Genomic DNA, 18839 nt, shown 5'->3' on the forward strand with positions numbered 1-18839 from the left:
TTGTAAACCCGAGTTAACTGATGATATAAAATGTATTAATAATAAAGCTTTTGTAAGTTAGGGCTTCCAATTAAGGCGGTTGAAATGAGATCAACCCAGCTGTGTGTGATATATTAACGAAATGCGAAATGTTTTATTTGCATGCGCGATTTCATGTAAAGTCATCCAATTATTTTGGTCACGGACTTAAATTTTTCAGAAAATTGATTGATATTGAAATTTTTTTATATATAAATTTTGAATTTGAATTGATTCATCATTCTGTTATGCTTTTTTCATATTTACGAAAGAAGTTCCGGTCACGAAGATTTTTGTATGACAGTGAGATGAAACCCATTTTGCAGATAAATCGAAATAATACTTTTCTGGTGGCATACAAAAATAAATAAATAATTAGCGCGAAGACTTCTGTTAGGTGTTTGGTCGTGCTTCTCCTCCTATTTGTGACGTGCGCCTTGTTGTTGTTCCACAAATGGAGGTACTTTCAGTTTCCAGCCGACTCCGAATGGAAAATGGTTTTTTATGAGTACCCATTTTGTGGTAGTAGTAACACACTCGGAGGTTTGCCATAGCCTGCCGAGAGGCGACCGCTATTCGTTATTTTTTACAGGGTGACAAAAAGTGTAAGTGTATACAACATTTTTTAATGAAAAAAATTTATCATTGATAGAAGCTCAAAACAAATTGTAAATTTTAGTAGACAATGTTTGTGTAACACTATATTCAGCCAGTTTCGAAGTAGGCATCTTTAGCACGAATACACAAGCTCAAGCATTTCAAAAAATTTTGGCCTATAGGCCGTAGTTCGTCTACCGTTATGAGATCCCACTCTCGACGCAACGCTTGCTTCAGGGACTCCAAAGCTTTTTTGGCGTTTTGCACTGGCCATTGCTTCCAAAATCGACCATATGCTGTAATCTAGCGGATTCAGATCCGGTGAGTAGGTGGGCCATTTTTGGGAAGTAATAAAAGAGGGGAAATTGGCTTTGCACCACTCTTGGGTTGTTTTTGCTCTGTGGGCTGTTGCCGGGTCCTGTTGAAATGTCCACTTATCGTCACCAAAGTGCTGCTGGGACCAGGGAAGAACAACTGCTTCTAATATGTCTTGACGGTAAACTTCTTTATTGATTTTGACTCCTTGGTCTATGAAAATCAGAGGAGTCTTGCCACTGGCGCAAACTCCACCCCATACCACATCGCGAATTTTGACGATGTTCAACAACGGACGAAGGTCCAGGGACTTCTATAAACCAATTTCTGTCGTTTTGATGATTGTGAGCTTGTTCAATGGTAAACAGCTTCTCATCCGTAAAGACGATTTTTTCCCAGCCCGTACCTGCGGCCCGGCGTTGGAGCGAGCGACAACTTTCGAGTCTTACTTTCTTACTTTCATCCGTGAGCAGTTGGCATTTTTTGTTTTAGTTTATAAGGCTTAAGTCCAAGTTCTTTTTTTGCTATAAGGCGAACTGATTCACGATTGATGCCTGTCTCACGAGCAATTTTCCTCATCGAGGAACTCTTTTGAACTCTTTTTTTGATAATTTTTCGGTTGTTGGAAGTGTTAACAGTTTGATTTCTTCCTCGTCCAGGACGGTCACCTGCATTAACAAGCTCCTTAAATCGTTTGATTGGGAAACCAATGAACGTGCAATTCCAAGCTTCCGTGCTATCTCACAATTGCGTGCTCCTAGCTGATGCAGGGCTATAATAGCTGAGCGACTACTTGACATCGTTACACAAATCATTTAAAAAGAGCTGGAACAGAAACGAATACTTTTTTTGTACTTCAGAACACCCACAAAAATCACAAAATAAGAGCATTCGCTAAAAAAAAAATTACATTCATCTAATTACACAGAGAAGGTTGTATACAGTTATTTTTTGTCACCCTGTAACATAAAGGCGTTAAATTAACGATGCATTTCAATTGGAAGGGCCTATATTGAAAAATAAAATGGGGAATCGAGCTGTGTAGCCACTGGTTGTATGTATATCGCAGGCTTAATAATACACAGAAGTATTTAAAATTTTTTATTTTTTTGGAAAAAAATAACACAATTAAAATTTTATAATTTAGAAAAATTCAAGTCCGAAAGATTCACGTCAATTTGGAAAGCAAAAAAACAAAATATAATTATTACAAAAAAACATTCGTATTTATTAAGAGAGAATACTTTACTTCAGCTTAAAATTTTTTATTCAGAACGAATTCATTTTATTATTTTAGCTTGTACTAGCAATGCCTTTACATGGAGTACTTCATAATTTACGTTTTTTTTTAAATAATTTGAATGTATTTATATGCCTAAACAGAATTTCATGCTACAATAATAATTTTTAATTACTCCTGTCATGAAAACAAAAATTAATTAAAATTTAAATTTAATTACTCCTGCCTGTCATGAAAAATATATTTATTTCGCATTGATGCACTTTAGTTTTAAAAAGCAAACACTTTTTGTTGAGCGGAGCCGGTGGAACCTTGAATTTGAGTGCTTTATCAGTATCAACTTGGCGTCGGGTGTTTATAAAAAAAGGATGAAAAGGCGTCTATTTCGGTTATTTTCTTATTACGGAATATTTCACAGGGCTGAGCATATTTGTGCCAGCCGGATATTTTAGTCTACAATAAAATATCAAAAAAACCAAAATTTTGAGTTATTTCTCTATATTATTAACGCCGACCGCTATTAGAAAAAGCTGTTTCTATTATATAATTTTGGAAACTACAGAATGATTGTTATGCTCCAAGCTATTCGGCCAAGGATTATATTATATTATATTGAATTTATATATTACAGGGTGCGTATTGTATTTGAGAATAACTTGAGATAATTTTTACATAACATTATTTTATTATATAAAAATAAAATTGCCCTTAGCTGGTTCTGGAAACGACCATAACGGTATCAAATTGACCATAACGGCATTAATTGCAGCCTTCAGAGAAGGAATGGTGTTGTGAGGGTGCTTATTGGTTTTACGATCAACTACGCTCCATATGTATTAATCTAGGAAAGTCTGCAGAGTTGGGCGGCCATAAATTCGATGTTATGTGGTTCTGCATATTTTCAACCATTCAATCTCGTATCGCCATCGTTTTGTTGGAAGGAGCAGATTCTCATTGAAAGATGCCGCGTACACTATCAATCCAGGGTTTCACTACTTTCTCTAGAACCTCGACATATGCAGTCGATTTTACTCAAAATCCTTGAGTAAAAAAGTGCGGTGGCATGACATGTCCTTTGTTGCTCACAACAACTAAACCATAACAGTGGCTGGAAAGTTCTTCTGCATGACAATAGGAGCTTCTGTAGGTAGGAAAATAACCATTTGTCATTTCTGCGGTTAGTATTTTGCTCTTGGTTAAAATTTTTGTTCGTCAGACATAGCATCTCAGTCGCTTCAGGGTGTTTAATTTTGTTTAGAAGGCGTTTTGATTGGATAACTCGCTGTTCTTGTGTTTGCTTTGACGTAAGCTGTCTTTTGAGCATAACGTGGGGTTTATACCTGTGATCTTCATGCACAACTCGACGCATAGGAACCTCAAAAATATTAAGCTCCCTCCCAAGTGCTTTCACTATCTTTGAAGCGTGCTCGTCAATGGTCGCTTGCACTTGGTGAATAAATTCTGCAGATCGCAACAGATTCCTAACCTATACCTCACCCATACACTCTAAATAAGTGGACAAACACGGATTATGGTCACGGCAAAATCCTGGCGGACGGGTGGACTATGCACTTCCGCCTATACTTGCCATTACATCGTTTACGACCCTCAAGGGAAGAATGGGAACGGGACGATGTAAGACAGGGCGAGTCAGTTTTCGGCACCCCGACTACTGTAGTGTCTTTCAGGCTGAACTGATGGCAATAATAAAAGCCGTGACACTGATACAGTATGATGCGATATGCGGAAATGATATCTACATTTTCACTGATAGCCAAGCGGTGATAAAATCACTCACAAAATAGTCGATAACTTTCAAGGTATCCATGAAATGCCGCACACCTCTTAACGAGATGGCTGAGTCATTTCACCTAAAGGTAACATGGGTTCCTGGCCATCGCGACATTGAGGGTAACTGTAGGAGCTGATGAACTAGCGATACTTGGCACTAAATTGACTGATGAGCACATAGATAATGACATAGGGATACCCTTACAAACATGTAAGCTACTCATCCTTGAAGAAATTGTAAAGAAAGCAAACGAAAGATGGCGCAATGAAGCCACCAGCAAAATCGCCCGTCAACTGTGGTCGACTCTAAATGTTAAATGCACAGAATCTCTGCTAAGCTAAAATAAACACAGTCTTAGCGCATTGATCTCAGTCATAACGGGGCACTGCCTAATCGGCAGGTACGCCCAGAGGAAGGGTGTGTAAACACATGACTTCTGTAGAAGTTGTCTAGATGAGGACGAAGAAGAGACAATCTCGCACCTACTGTGCCACTGTCCTGCTATATCCAGACGCAGGTTTACTATTCTGGGTGAACAATTTTTTGATGAGTTGGAAGATCTCAGTTCTACAGAAATCAGAGATATTTTAAAATTTTTGAAAAGCACACACTGATTTTAGGAGAGATAGGGACAATCTCCCCACACCGCATCACAATGGGCTATGAGCCTGAGTGTGTCCCACAGGGCAACCGCTTCAACCTAACCTAACCTAACCTAATCTAATCTAAAATAGTTATTAATTATGCTGTATTTATTATCAAATATTTATTTATTTATTTTATTTATTTTTACAAGAGTAACAATTATAAATAACTGTCACACGGAAGTACTAAGCGCTGGCTGCCAGGACCTTCGGCTTATGATAATATAATATAAGGTTGGCCAAAAAGTCTTGCGGTATTTCCGCAAGCTTGTCTTTGCAAGCGCGTAGTTCTAGTTGTATTCGTCGCATCGGTTCACGCTAGAACTTTTTGGAAAGCTCTTTTCACGTGCTAACACGTGTTTGATTAATTGTTGTTTGCTTTTAGTCATTCGTGAGTTATAGCGTCGCAAACATGGAGCAAAATAAAGAGAAAATACGCCATATTTTACAGTACTACTACGATAAAGGCAAACATGAATCTCATGCTGCCAATAAAATTTGTGCAGTTTATGAACCCGATACAGTTTCCATTTCCACTGCACAACGATGGTTTAAACGTTTTCGTTCTGGTGCAGAGGTGATCGAAGATGCGCCACGGTCCTGTCGTCGAAAATTGCGATAAAATCGCTGAATTGATCGAAAGAGACCGGCATAGTAGCAGCCGTAACATCGGCCAAGAGCTGGGCATGAGTCATCAAACCGTTATAAACCATTTTTGCCCGTATGGATGCATGCGAATCGCTTCTGAATCGCAACAAAATCGACCCGCTTTTGAAGCGGACGGTGACTGGCGATGAAAAGTAGGTCACTTACGACAACGTGAAGCGCAAACGGTCGTGGTCGAAAAGCGGTGAAGCTGCCCAGACGGTGGCCAAGCCTGGATTGACGGCCAGGAAGGTTCTTCTGTGTGTTTGGTGGGATTGGCAGGGAATCATCCACTATGAGCTGCTCCCCTATGGCCAAACGCTCAATTCGGACCTGTACTGCCAACAACTGGACCGCTTGAATGCAGCACTCATGCAGAAGAGGCCATTTTGGATCAACAGAGGCCGAATTGTCTTCCATCAGGACAACGCCAGGCCACACACATCTTTGGTGACGCGCCAGAAGCTCCGGGAGCTCGGATGGGAGGTTCTTTTGCATCCACCGTATAGTCCGGATCTCGCACCAAGTGATTACCACCTATCTCTGTCCATGGCGAACGAGCTTGGTAGTCGGAAGTTGTCCACAAGAGAGTCCTGTGAAAATTGGCTATCCGAGTTTTTTGACAATAGGGAAGCGAGCTTCTATAAGAGGGGCATTATGAAGTTAGCATCTCGTTGGGAACTCGTCATCAAACAAAACGGCGCATATTTGACTTAAATCGCATTATTATAACCAATTTTATGAACAATTGAAAATTCAATAAAAATACCGCAAGACTTTTTTGACAACCTTATATAAACTTAAGTAGCTATATATTATATTAATATGAGGTTAAAGTTAAGGGAGGAGGAACTATGGTGGAGGAGAAGGATAGTTTTTGGGGTGAGTGTTAGGGATAGCTGTTATGGATTGTATGGCTGGTTCAGAGCTTAATGATCTATATACTTAATCTAGTTTGTGAAATGAATTTACAAATTAAGGTAATACTACAATATTAATATCTGTGTTTCTTAATAATCAGTGGGCTTGCAGTTAGGAAACATCGCATTTCTACATTCCTCCCATTTTTGGCAGTAGTCAAGAGTATGTAGGCTTGAGTAATCGATGGAGTTGCAGTGAGGACAGAGTGGTTTGGGCGAACCATTTAGCAAATGAGCATGAGTAGATATTGAATGGCCAATCCTGAGTCGCGTGAATTTTTTTAGAGTTTCACAGGCTATATTAGAGGGATATAAAGGTTTCACTCCAGTGGGATTGCATTTCTTATAAGGGTGCTGAAAGGTATTCCAATTACTTGCGTAAAATTTATGCAAATGCTCTTGTACCAGCTTTCGAATGTCTTTGTTAGTAATATCATCACTAAAATGTAATGGTTCATGACCGGCTTCTTTAGCCCTGTTGTCAGCATACTCATTTCCTGGTATCCTAGAATGGCCAGGAACCCACATGATTCGTATAACGTTTTTATTGAGAAGTAATATGTTTCGAATGGTTGTAACTAGTGATGTTTCGTTTCTCTGGTTCTTAATAGCATCCAAAGTAGATTTGCTATCGCTGCAAATTATAAATTTTCTCCTTTTCTGGGAAGCGTATTTAACTGATACAAGTAATGCAGCTGCTTCGGCTGTGAATACTGAGCAGTATATTGGCAATAAACCGACAGCAATGGTGACACCAAGCTGATTTGTTACTGCAAACGTAGTATTGGTGTCCGTTTTGGATCCGTCTGTATAAATAGTCTCCCAATCACTCTCCAATTGAGCTAATGTTTGGTTGAAGTGATAAAGATATACCTCTGAAGAAATAGATTCCTTTGGTAAGTTAGACAGGTCTGTTAACAGGGACTCATCAGGTTTAATGTTTGGAGGAAAGGCTGGAAGTGGTATCAACCTCGGTTTTGAAATTATACTCAATTGTTGGTATAATTCAGCGCGGCGTTGAATGGCGGAAGCTTATTGTTTTTTTTTCCTGACGTAAGCAGAGCTGAGTTGACTTGTGAGAAAAGAATTTCATTTCTACAGAGCAGAAGCTTTGGCAAGGGAATCGTTGTATTACGCATAGCTCTGAGGGTTATATCCGGTAATCCAGTTTCAGTGAGAACAATTTTCGTTGGGGACGTCGGAAAAGATCAAATATTTATATTTTAATTTCTTTAGGTCATCAAATACTTACATTTACAAACATTCCCCACCCTAATGGAAGCAATTTGTTATTAATATTATAATAATTTCATTATATTTATATTAAATTATCAAATATTCATATTTAAATTCATTAAATAATTTAAAACATCAACTACTTTTATCGGACAAGTTGATCCACCCTAATGCAAATAATTTATTCAAATTTTGAATGAAAGTAGGATCTATTTACACATATATGTACTAGAAAATGTAAAATACACCTCCATTCACACATCGAAGTGTGAGTGTAAATATGACCTCACAACAACGCCAATTGTGGAAACTGTAATTACAGGAACAACAAAGCCACGACACTATACAGCAGTCGCAACAACCATTATCCAGTCATCATGAATGGCAGTCAGTGGGAATGGCATTGAACGCATTAAAATTGGCAGACTACTACAAGCGTCTACGTTGTCAAACTCTGTCGCCCGACTGTTAACTATGCAATATTTTCCTGGCGCTACGCACAGTACTAAACAAAAGGCGATTTTGCCTTGGCTGCAGTGCCATCAGCACCAGATCGAAGGTGGATCATAGTGTGAAGTCGAACGAAGTGAATTTATTTTGAAATTTTATTATACTCGAGCAAGTACACACGAATATGCGCTTTCGAATTGATGCTGAGCTGTTAATAGAGTATTGTTGTTGTTGCCATATATGTTTTATTATTATGTTGTATGTGTTTTCGGATTAATGTTGTTGTTGTTGTTCTTAACAAATTCAAAGGCATAATGGCGCCAACTTATTGATTCGCTAGTGGCCAGAGCCAGAATTGAGACTGTAAACAAGCAGACACAATGCGTGCGACTAAGAGTGTAGTGGTTGACTGGCTAGTAGAAGCTGTGCTGTGTGTGAAATGCTTTAGTCGCGAGTTAGTGATGTAGCAACTATGTCGCCACTTAGCAAGGATAACAATAACGGAATTGTGGCTTAGTCGTTGTATACGTTGAGGAAACGGTTTGGATTTTGCAAGTTTTGTATGGGCAATTTTTGTTTGCGCTGCGAGTAGTAAGGGAAAGTGCTGGAAAAGTTATTAAAAAAATTATAAAAAACAAAGTCACTGCATGAGTCGCAAAGTTTGAAAAATTTACTTTCGTCAAAAATGCCTACGATGTGCTCCTTTCAACTGGACCGCATGGATGCGGTCTACAACAGTGGCGAATACATACATGGACGTATAATATTGAAAACAGACAAAATGAAGCGTGTAAATGGTAATTGGTGGAATTGTGTACATTTTTTGAAATCAAGAAAAAAATGTCCGAGGTTGAAAAAAATAAATTTTGGACACATTAATTAAAAAGCGAGGGACAATAAGCAGAGAATTAATTCCTCTAAATTAGTAGTTGCTTAGTTTTATGTAAAAAATACGGCATATGAAAACAAATTCGAAAAAATTGTCACTTGCCTCTTCGAAAAAAAGGGCAACAAAATAAGACAAATGATATAAAAATTTACTATATCTGTGTTGAAAATCAATTAGATTTCTGTGAAAATGCCTTTCGCACTTTGTATGACATAATAACTTTAGGCGCTTTTCTGCCTACTTTGATACGTGCGATAATACAACCCCCAAAATTGTTATAAAGGCAACGTATATTGACAGATTTTGACTAATTACTTTCCTTTTTTTTTAATTTGACCTCTTTTTATGAAACTATTATTTTTTCTATAATAAAGACCATGGTAAACTAAGTTGCAAACTTTGTTCAAGATTTAAAAAAATTCGACCAATCATCATTAAAATTTTACATTTTCTAGACAGATTTTTTTGAAAAATTGTGGCTTCGCAATTTAATGCCCTATAAATTTTAGTGTAAAAAAGTGTAAGTTGAAGTGCTTCAAGGATCTTCTTGATTTTTGGTAATTTTTTCTCTTAGGAGTTTTTGAATTTTATCCGTATAAAGAAACAAATTGAATCCATTTGTTATAAGAAAAAAGCGCATCACTTTCAGCAGCAGGTTTTATACTTGGTTTATTATGTTCCTTATTATAGAAATAACTAAAACTTTATAAATGAAAAGTGAAAGTAAAAAATTAGCAAGTAGCCAATATCTCGTGCTTTAACAACAATTTCGGGGTGTGTTAGATGATATTATATAAAAAGTTTTGAACTTTTTTTACTTTTTTTGGCGATAAAATTAATATTGTCAGGACTTTGTACGTTATGATCACAAATTATTTTAAGCGCACGCTCCAACTTCTCACCTTGGCCATAAGTAGGTAGGTAAGTAGGTAGGTATAGTGGTGTGCCAATTGACATACCTAGGCCTGCTGTAGGTCCTTTGAGATATCACCTGGGCTGTCCCCTCTCCTCACTCTACATTGTCGCCATTGAACCAACCTGTGGCTTTAATAATATATATCTAACAAGTCTTGTTATATTTATGGTATATTGGCTACTTCTGTCAAATTATTCAAGGAACTTTTTTCCTAAAATATTGAACTTTCTTCTACCCAGCGCCTTGCACCCGCATAGAAAGTGCTCCATAGTTTCTTCTTCTTCAATGTCATTACAGCTTCTGCAATAGTCGTTATAGGGTGCTCCCAATGTGCTGGCATGCCTGCTTTAAAGACAGTGCCCACGAAGATTTCTCATGACCTTTTTGCTGAGTTTCAACAACTTGTTGCACAGGTCCGGGACTGAGTCCATAGCACGTCGGCAGCTTTGATCGTGTGTTTGTTTTTAACAGCTTACAAGTTGCTGGAGGTACAGGTATGTTCGCTTTATCTGGTTGGATTGGTAATGTGGTACCCAATCTCTCTAGATCATTTGCTTTGCGTTGCTTTCTATGTCTCTATGATCCGGCACCCAGAGCAAGTTTATTGAAAAAAACTGCGATAGTTCTGTCAAAACGTCGATACATTATTTTTCGGTCTTCGAGTTAATATTAGGTGATTGTAAAGATTTCAGGACCGAATGGCTATCTGAATATATATTTATTTCTCTTGTGGTAAGAACACTTTTCAGTACGACCAACATACTTTCCTTGATAGCCAGAATTTCAGCTTGAAATATCTCAGTGATTCGGTAGCCGGAAGGAAATGTTAACATTCATTTCCTCAGAGTGCAGGCCTCCGCTTACTTGTTCCTTGAGTTTGCAACCATCTGTATAAATATTGATTCCACATCTATATTCCATTACCCCATTGACCCAATCTTCTCTCGTTGTGAACGTCGTGGTAAATGATGTATTTAAGTTCTGCTCTACTGAGTTACAAAAAAAATCTGTCGTTTGATGTAAGAAGGGGTATTCGTCTAGTATACTTGCATGACCCTTCTTGTTAGTGACTAAATAAGAAGATTCTCTTAACCCAAGTGCCGATTTCGCTGCCAGTTGTGTGCTGTAGGCCTCAATCGGTAATAAATGCAGCATGAATTCATCGTTGCTGTGTGCGTAGTCTTTAATGCCCCGCTTATGCAGAGACTAGCACCGTTTTGAATACTTTCTAAGCATTTTACGATAGTTTCTTCTCAAGTGATGGCCACCAATCTAAGGCACCGTATATCATGATTGGTCTTACCACTGATATGTACTATTTTTGGGGAGCAAACCCACAATTCTTTTACATGTATATAGCGCTGTGGCTGCTTTTTTTACTCTATCATTTATCGTTTCTTTCCATAAAAGCTTCCTATCTAATACTAGTCCTAAGTAGCTTGCTTCTTTCCCGACTGACAGTGTGATTGGTTGGGAGGGGTTTACAACAAGTATCCAATGTTTTCTAATAAACATGATTAGTTCTGTTTTGTTTTAGGACTTACCCCAATACCACTCGATGCAGCCCACCGGCTTACATCGCTCAAAGCGTTCTGCATTACATTGCAGTGGGTGTTTGGGAATTTTCCTCTTACCAATATTGCAACATCATCTGCGTAGGCCACTACGCGTATCCTCCTCTCCTCTAGATCTTTTAACAATCGATTCATTGCCAGTATCTACAGCAGATGAGAAAGTACACCGCCTGAGGGGTAGCCCTCCTAACGGATCTGCGTATCGTCGAGAGACCCAACGTCGAAATTACGAACCTGCCTAGTAGCGACTGTTCTATAAATTTTATAAGTCCCTCGGTGACACCCAAATCAATTATGGCGCTTGTTATAGCCCCCGGTAAAGTGTTGTTGAAAGCGCCCTCTATATTTAAGAAGGCTACCAGAGAATACTCCTTATTCTCTATTGATTTTTCTACCTCTGTACACCTTGGCCGTAGTGGTGGGGAAAAATATTTAGAATTCTCGCTTTTTTACCTATATTTTGAGGCGCTGTGGCTTTGCCAAGAACAAAACACTCAAACAATTTTTTTAAGCGCAATATCCTCTTTTTTCTCGAAATGTATTCGTACTACCAAATTTAATTTAGCTGTTCTATTTGTTTCAATAGATTTTTCAAAACTTACACATCTCATCAGCCGATACCTCTCAAGGAATCTGGAGCTTAAAACTGTCCACTCAGGCCGATATAAATATATGGGGTTTCAGTAATTTTAATGATAACTGATATTTAATAAATAAATACATATTATTAACAATAAATGGTTACAAATTTAATCTTCAAAATAATAGCCATCGCTAACGACATATTTATGTCATTTCCCAGGCAATTTGTGGATGCCGCGCCAAAAAAATTGGCCGTCTTTGGCCGCAAACCAATCATCGAGCCATTTTTTTGCTTCTTCGTGAGAATCGAAGCGCTGCTCGGAAAGTGGGTGGCCCATCGAAGTGAACAAATGATAATCGGAAGGTGCCAAGTCTGGTGAGTAAGCCGCATGCACCGGCTCCCAATCGTACGCCTCTACCAATTCCCGGGTCGCTCTTGTTCGATGTGGCGGTGCATTGTCATCAAGAAAAATTACTTTGTGACGCCGATCGGCATATTCTGAGCGTTTTCGGTGTATAGCGCTATTCAAATCGGCCAATTGTCGTTGGTAGCGTCCACCGTCAACTGTTTCACCTGGTTTTAATAGCTCGTACCAAATCATACCACGCTGATCCCAGAAAACACACAGCATTGCCTTGCGGCCGAAGCGGTTTGGTTTGGCCGTTGTTTTTGGTTGTGGCCGGGCGGACCATACGATCGTTTACGCTTGGGATTGGAGAAATACACCCATTTTTCATCACCCGTAACGATTCGATGCAAAAAAGACTTCCGTTTGAAACGGGAGAGCAGCATTTCACAAGTGGTTTTTTGATGTCCGCAAATCGTAGTTTGAAGGCATGAAATTCGACATTTTTAAGAGCGACAAAAATGCATTGTTGTATGAAACGTAACAAACAATGAACTGAATATTCTTGACAGATGACAGACGAAAACAACAAGATATTTGGGAAGGTTTAAAAATACTCCTAGCGACATCTATGGACTAATAGCTGAAAGTCTCATTTCATAGGTATATAGTATATCTGGTATAGCTGAGTGGAAGCTGAAAATTTTCTCCCTTTTTTTAAGTGGCAAAAAAAAAAAACGATTTCGAAGTTGTCGACTTTCTCCATTTGTTTGAAAGCATAAGCAAAGCGAAAATGTATTGTGCAACCAAGAGTCTTACTTCATTCCCAGATTCCAGTCATTCCACAGTTTCTATTCTAGAAGCGAATACAGCTAAGGCTAATTCAAGCTGATAGCATATACAGCCGTTGAAAAATACTTAAGAACGATTCGTTGTGAACCATATACGCGCACCTTTTATCGAGTAGGGTACAGTAACGGCACTTGAATATATTGGCTTCATCACATCTATTGAAATGAGTTCATTATATATTTCTCTTGAAGGGTTCGCGTTGACGTTTTGCGTTTTACCAACAGCACAGATATTTTTGTGAGAAATATACTTAAGAACGATTCGCTCTTCGTCCAAAATTTTGTGAATTGTTTTCTGTTTTATATTGCAACTGGTAAGTAAGCAAAGCATAAAGTAACTGGAGTATTCCTACAGTACTTTACTTTAGTTGAAACGATTCAATAATGTCGAAAGAGAAAAATTGCACCCCAGCTCCTTTCCAAGAAAATTAAAAATCTTTGTGCTATTTTTTGTTTATCAGTTTGCTGTAGAGAGTCCTGGATGTGTAAGGAAGATGTTTCTGATGTTTGCTTTTTGATATTTAAGATTTCCTAATCCCATACCGTCTTGCAACTCGCGTCAACTCAATCTTTTGTAACGAGAAGAAGAATTAATTCTCTCTACACAATGTCGGGACTATTTATGTCGGGAATATTACTTTAGCGCGTGCATTTTGGGTATTTTGTATCGAATTCTGTCTTTCTTGATTTTTAACTATCTCAAGTGTCTTTCCTTCAGCTGCAACAATTTCACTATGTAAAATCTATAGTTTCATGTACATATGAAATTTTCCGTGAATAACAAAGAAATTTTATTTTAGTCGCCCAATATTAAACATTTTTCACTTTTTTAGCTGTATATGTAACACTCGAAGGCGAGGCGCGTGTGCAGTGGTCTCTCAGCGGTAAAAGTGATTCGGCGAACTATTGTGGCCATCAGCAATATTTGTACACCCGCACCAATGTCTACGATAGTGCTGAATTTCGCCCCGGCACTCACGTCTATGTCTTAAGATTACGCATACCGTCCGGTTGTCCGTCCTCATGCAAAGGCCCATACGGTTTTATTGCTTACAATATATCACTAACCATCGCCAAGCCATGGACCTTCGATGAGATCTTTCGCAAACCCATAACCGTGGTGCAGGCATTGAACTTGAACCATAATCCAGAGTATGGAGTGAGTACTGAAATTTTATAAAATTTGATTTCATGTACGAGTATATAAAAGAAACTTTATTGAAACTATTATTAACTATCTTTTGCAACTTCCGCTTACCAGCTACCCATACGCGATGAAAACGTGAAGTATCTTTGCAATTGGCCCTGCACCTCCGGCCCCATTATGTACACCTTACTACTGCCTTACAATGGTTTCGTCGCACGCCAACAGATACCATTTTTCCTCGAAGTCGATAACCAGTCACCACATTACGATATTGCCAGCGTTGAGGCTTCACTAAAACAACATTTCATATTCCTCGCACGTCAACCATATAAACGAAATTTCTATACGAAAACTCTAGCGAAGAGCATCATTACGGAACGCACACTTCGGCTGACGAAGCGCATGTATCAGGGCACTGTTTGTGTGCCCACCGATACGCCACGATCGACACTGAATCCGAATTATATTGTTTTTGTTCACTATACGTTGCAAGTGAAATTGAAAACTGGTTATTTTCACTATGACACAGATCTATCGATGCCGGTGGTAATCGGCACTGTGCCCATACAGCACCGGGGCATGCAATTAGTGACCACAACTCAGCCACGTAGAATCAGTACACGTGATATGTCTACACTGGAGGAGGAAGATGGTGATGTGGCGGGCGAACAGTGGAGTGTGCAGGCGGAAATTAATCAGACCGAAGAGGATGGTGAGAACGATGAGGATGACGATGGTGGCGATGTGATCGAAGAAGCTGCTGGTAGGAGTGTGAGAACAAGAGGGGCGCGTGCGCAAGATATATCCAACAACAATGATGACGATGAGCCGCCTTCGTATGATAGTTGTTGTAAGTGAATAATAATATATAATAATGCATCTTATGTATAGTGACTTCAGCCATATTTGGGGAAGGATTAAGTGGAATTTCAGAAAAAATCAAGTGGAAGGGCCTCCCAATTTTATATAATAGAAGTTCTAAAGGGCTATACCACAATGCATAACTTTTCTTCATCTCAGAGTTTAGGCCAAAAGCTCTTCGAAAAAAATGTAACAATGGTAGAACTGCACCCAAAAATAACGACGTATTCCGCTAAAACTATGTAAATATAAAAGTTAAAAAGAAATCTAAGGGAGTGTTTACCAAAAATTACAAAAATATCTAACTTTCTTGCCAAACATTTCTAACAAGTAAGTTAATTTTTTACTCAAAAACATCGATGTTTCCAAAAATTCTATGTATTCTGTTAATAAGGGCGTCGAAGAGGATGCCTATTGCAGTAAGCTAATCGGCGAAAACTGTCGATAAAATTATGGTAATCGTCGAGTCAGACAGGCATGTGAGCAGTTACTCCATTGCCTGGAAACTGAATATTAATCAGAAAACCATTCGGAAGTATTTACGCAAGGTGCTTTCCAGAAAAAGGTAGATGTAGAGCGGGTGTTACATGAATTTAAACTTGCGATTCTTTGCGGAGACGTAATGAAGCCGAACCATTTTTGAAGTGCGTGGTAGAAGAAGTAGAAGTGACATTCGGTCACTAAGCCAACTTACTTAGACCATTGGGAAGAGAAACATCGAGTCCGAACACCACGAAGATTTTTCATTAAATGTCTTGGTCTTTGAAATATTTTCTTTGCAGTAATTGCTATCTATAGAGATCATCATTAAGGCTAGTTGTTAAAACTCCAGCAAACCACATACATAGATCGGGGATATCCACCTGTGTTCTCAATACTAAAAGTGCGTCATATTGCAAAGTTTTGACCATTTTTTGTTTTATTTTTTTTATAAAACTATAGTTAATACTAAAACAAAAACCAAATAGCTACAAATTGAAAACTTTGTACAAAAATTCAAAAAAATCCCACAAAAGTTTAAGAAAATTTCAAACTTTTTTACGAAAATTTGAAACATTTTACTCAGGATTTTTATAAAAATTCTGTGTTTGCACTTTTGTAGCTCATTAAATTTTGGTAGAGTTGTAAGTGTCAGTTTACAGCGGCTCGAAACTCACATTGTTTTGTAATAATTGGACACTTGGACAAATATTGAAAATCCGCCCGTTGTGATGCCATACATGGGAGAGGAGAAAGGAGAAGGGAAGGAAAAAGGAGCCTTGGAATTAGAGACAATAATGACCATGCATTTTACGACGACGCCGACGGTGGCTGATTTGCTTTCGTAGTTAGCCGCCACAAGCTACTGATGAGCTTCGCCAAATTTACGATATTTTGACCCGCTATATCCGCAGGCGCAGCGAAAAAATGAGAGCCCAAATGTCTAAATCTTTGCCAGACGAGAGCAGGGCAGCTGAGAAGAAGGTGTTGAGATCATTCCACTTCGTCCTCAGGACAGCTTCTGCAGAACGGACTTGAGGCAATCCCAAGTCTCACCGCATGAACACCTAACGGACAGTGTCCGGTAAGGACACCCACCATATTCGAGAGCTGGGGCTTTGTTAGCCTAAGGAGTTTCCTCGAGCTTCCCCGACCTACCCGTGACCAGAAGGATCTCGCGACCTTGCACGTTTGCGCACTAGCCCAGCGCTCGCTGAGTTGACTCGAGACCCATCTTTCCAAGAGCAGACCACAGGTTCTTAAGGGAACCCCAATCCTCTCATTTCGCGATGAAACCGTCTCCAAAGTTCCCTGTCTAGCCAGCTCATCAGCCCAGCAGTTTCCATCTATGCCGCTGTGACCGGGAAACCCAAATGAGCCTGATGTCGAAGTATTCGGATACAATCGAGAGAGAAGCCAAATATTCCCCGACCAATTTCGAACGCACAAACAACGAGCCCAAGGCCCTAATTGCCGCTTGGCTATCAGGGTAAATATTTATTTCCTTAACGGTAATTACCGAGGTAAGCAACGAGTCCACTGCTTCCTTAATTGCGGATACCTCCGCTTGGAAAACACTACAGTGGTCCGGAAGCCTAAATTTAAGCTTGATGGGAGGCTCCTTACAGAATACTCCCCCACCAACCCTTCCGTCCAACTTCGAGCCATCCGTGAACATGTTTGCCATGCCTTGCCTTGCCGCCAAACGTTGCACCCCGCCCACTCATCCCTTGAGGGAATGTGAGTACAAAAGCGTGGGTGTACAGTGGTCCAGCACCATGGGGATGAACTCAGAGTTTTTAAGAATGCTAGAGTGTCCGTAACTTAAGTCTAGCCTATGGCCCGAACACCTTAATCTGATTGCGGCGCGTGCAGCGGTAGTTTTTCCTACAATGTCCACGGGTACCACATTCAGCATAGCGTTAAGCGATAGAGTGGGAGTGGTACGGAGCACCCCACTGATTCCAATGAGGGCAGACCTTTGTACCCTCTCCAGCTTTTTAACTGATACCATCCTTTCTAGCGAGTTCCACCAGACAAGGACTCCGTATAGCAAGATTGGTTTTATAATCGTGTTATAAAGCCAAAAAGTGACTTTAGGCGAGAGGCCCCATCTTTTGCCGATAGCGCCCTTGCAACCATACAAGGCGACTGTTGCCTTTCTGATTCTTTCCTCAATGTTTGGCTTCCACGTAAGACCTCTGTCAAGATGAGTCCCAGGTACTTCACCTTGTCAGAGAGCACCAATGGAGCGCTCGCTATTGAGGGTAGAAACACTTTAGGTATATTGTATTTCCTCGTAGATAAGACGAGCTCCGTCTTCAGGGGATTTATCGAAAGGCCGCAATTTGCGGTCCAATTCATAATAGATAAATGAGAAGCCTAATACCGTCAGTAAAAAAAAAACTTTAAACTGGCATTTTATGAAACTGTTATTAAATAGGCTATAAATCTGCATACCTAATTTTTTGCGTTGAATTCTGCCGGTGTTGTGCGCTTTCTCAATATACAATAAATTGCAGTATTCGTTTAAACTGACACAATTTTCTACTAAAATGTAATGGGCCATAAAAATGTATACTAGAAAATGTTCCAAAGATTTTGATTAAAAGTTTGAAACTGTGATAGAGTTTATTAGATTTTTGAAAATTGTATATAGACACAAAATACATAAAACAAATAAATAATCAAAACTTGGCAATATGTCGCGCTGCTATTATTGTGAATATATCCGAGGTATATACCCGATAGTGATCGTCTTAAAGATAAAGCGATGAATGCGGTCCATACTACAAAATATCATTCATGAAAATGTAAAAAAAAAATATCCGCAATATCCAGTTTAAGTATAAGCTGAATATCTGCAAAAGAGTCACAAGAGAATAACAGGGTTGCAGTGTAGCAACAATTACTGAACAAGCCTTTATTTCCATATTATCTCATTCGTTTTATATTTATTTAACAACTTGCTTTCCTTCCCCTTTTCAGTACCACCATCTTTCAGTTTTGCCACACTCAGCAGCCAACAGACCCTAGACAGTGTGGGTCAGTCGTCGGATTCCAAAATACGCGCACAACATCAACAGCGTGCCATTAAGCTGCCCAAGTTCCCCGGATATGATATCATCGCTGCCTCCACACAGGCCATCAATATGTCTGCAGACTCAGCATTGAGCTTGAATTATTATCATTCTTATGGTTCGTTGGGCACTGGACACACTGGACGCAGCTTGGACACTTTTGCATCGAGTTGTGGTGTACTCAGCGAAACAGATGAGCATGTGCGGGAAGCCAATGAAGATGATGATGACGATGATGATGAGGACATTTTCTAA

At 39.3% G+C, this 18839-nt stretch overlaps 1 protein-coding gene across 1 annotated transcript; it reads left to right on the plus strand.

The window, feature by feature from the left end:
- Positions 1-8542: 8542 nt before the first annotated feature.
- Positions 8543-18839, plus strand: LOC129236056 (arrestin domain-containing protein 3). The gene is made up of 4 exons (XM_054870246.1): positions 8543-8654; positions 13850-14175; positions 14278-15013; positions 18493-18839. The coding sequence occupies exons 1-4, from the start codon at positions 8543-8545 to the stop codon at positions 18837-18839; spliced, it is 1521 nt and encodes a 506-aa protein (XP_054726221.1).

The sequence above is a fragment of the Anastrepha obliqua genome, chromosome 1 (assembly GCF_027943255.1).
Source record: "Anastrepha obliqua isolate idAnaObli1 chromosome 1, idAnaObli1_1.0, whole genome shotgun sequence".
NCBI classification, from domain to species: domain Eukaryota; kingdom Metazoa; phylum Arthropoda; class Insecta; order Diptera; family Tephritidae; genus Anastrepha; species Anastrepha obliqua.

Bases quoted from the DNA above. Each gene is read 5' to 3' on its own strand.
- LOC129236056 (XM_054870246.1), top strand. From the start codon at position 8,543: ATGCCTACGATGTGCTCCTTTCAACTGGACCGCATGGATGCGGTCTAC. The intron at 14,176-14,277 runs GTGAGTACTGAA...TCCGCTTACCAG, and splicing joins ACCATAATCCAGAGTATGGA to CTACCCATACGCGATGAAAA. The intron at 15,014-18,492 runs GTAAGTGAATAA...TCCCCTTTTCAG, and splicing joins GCCTTCGTATGATAGTTGTT to TACCACCATCTTTCAGTTTT.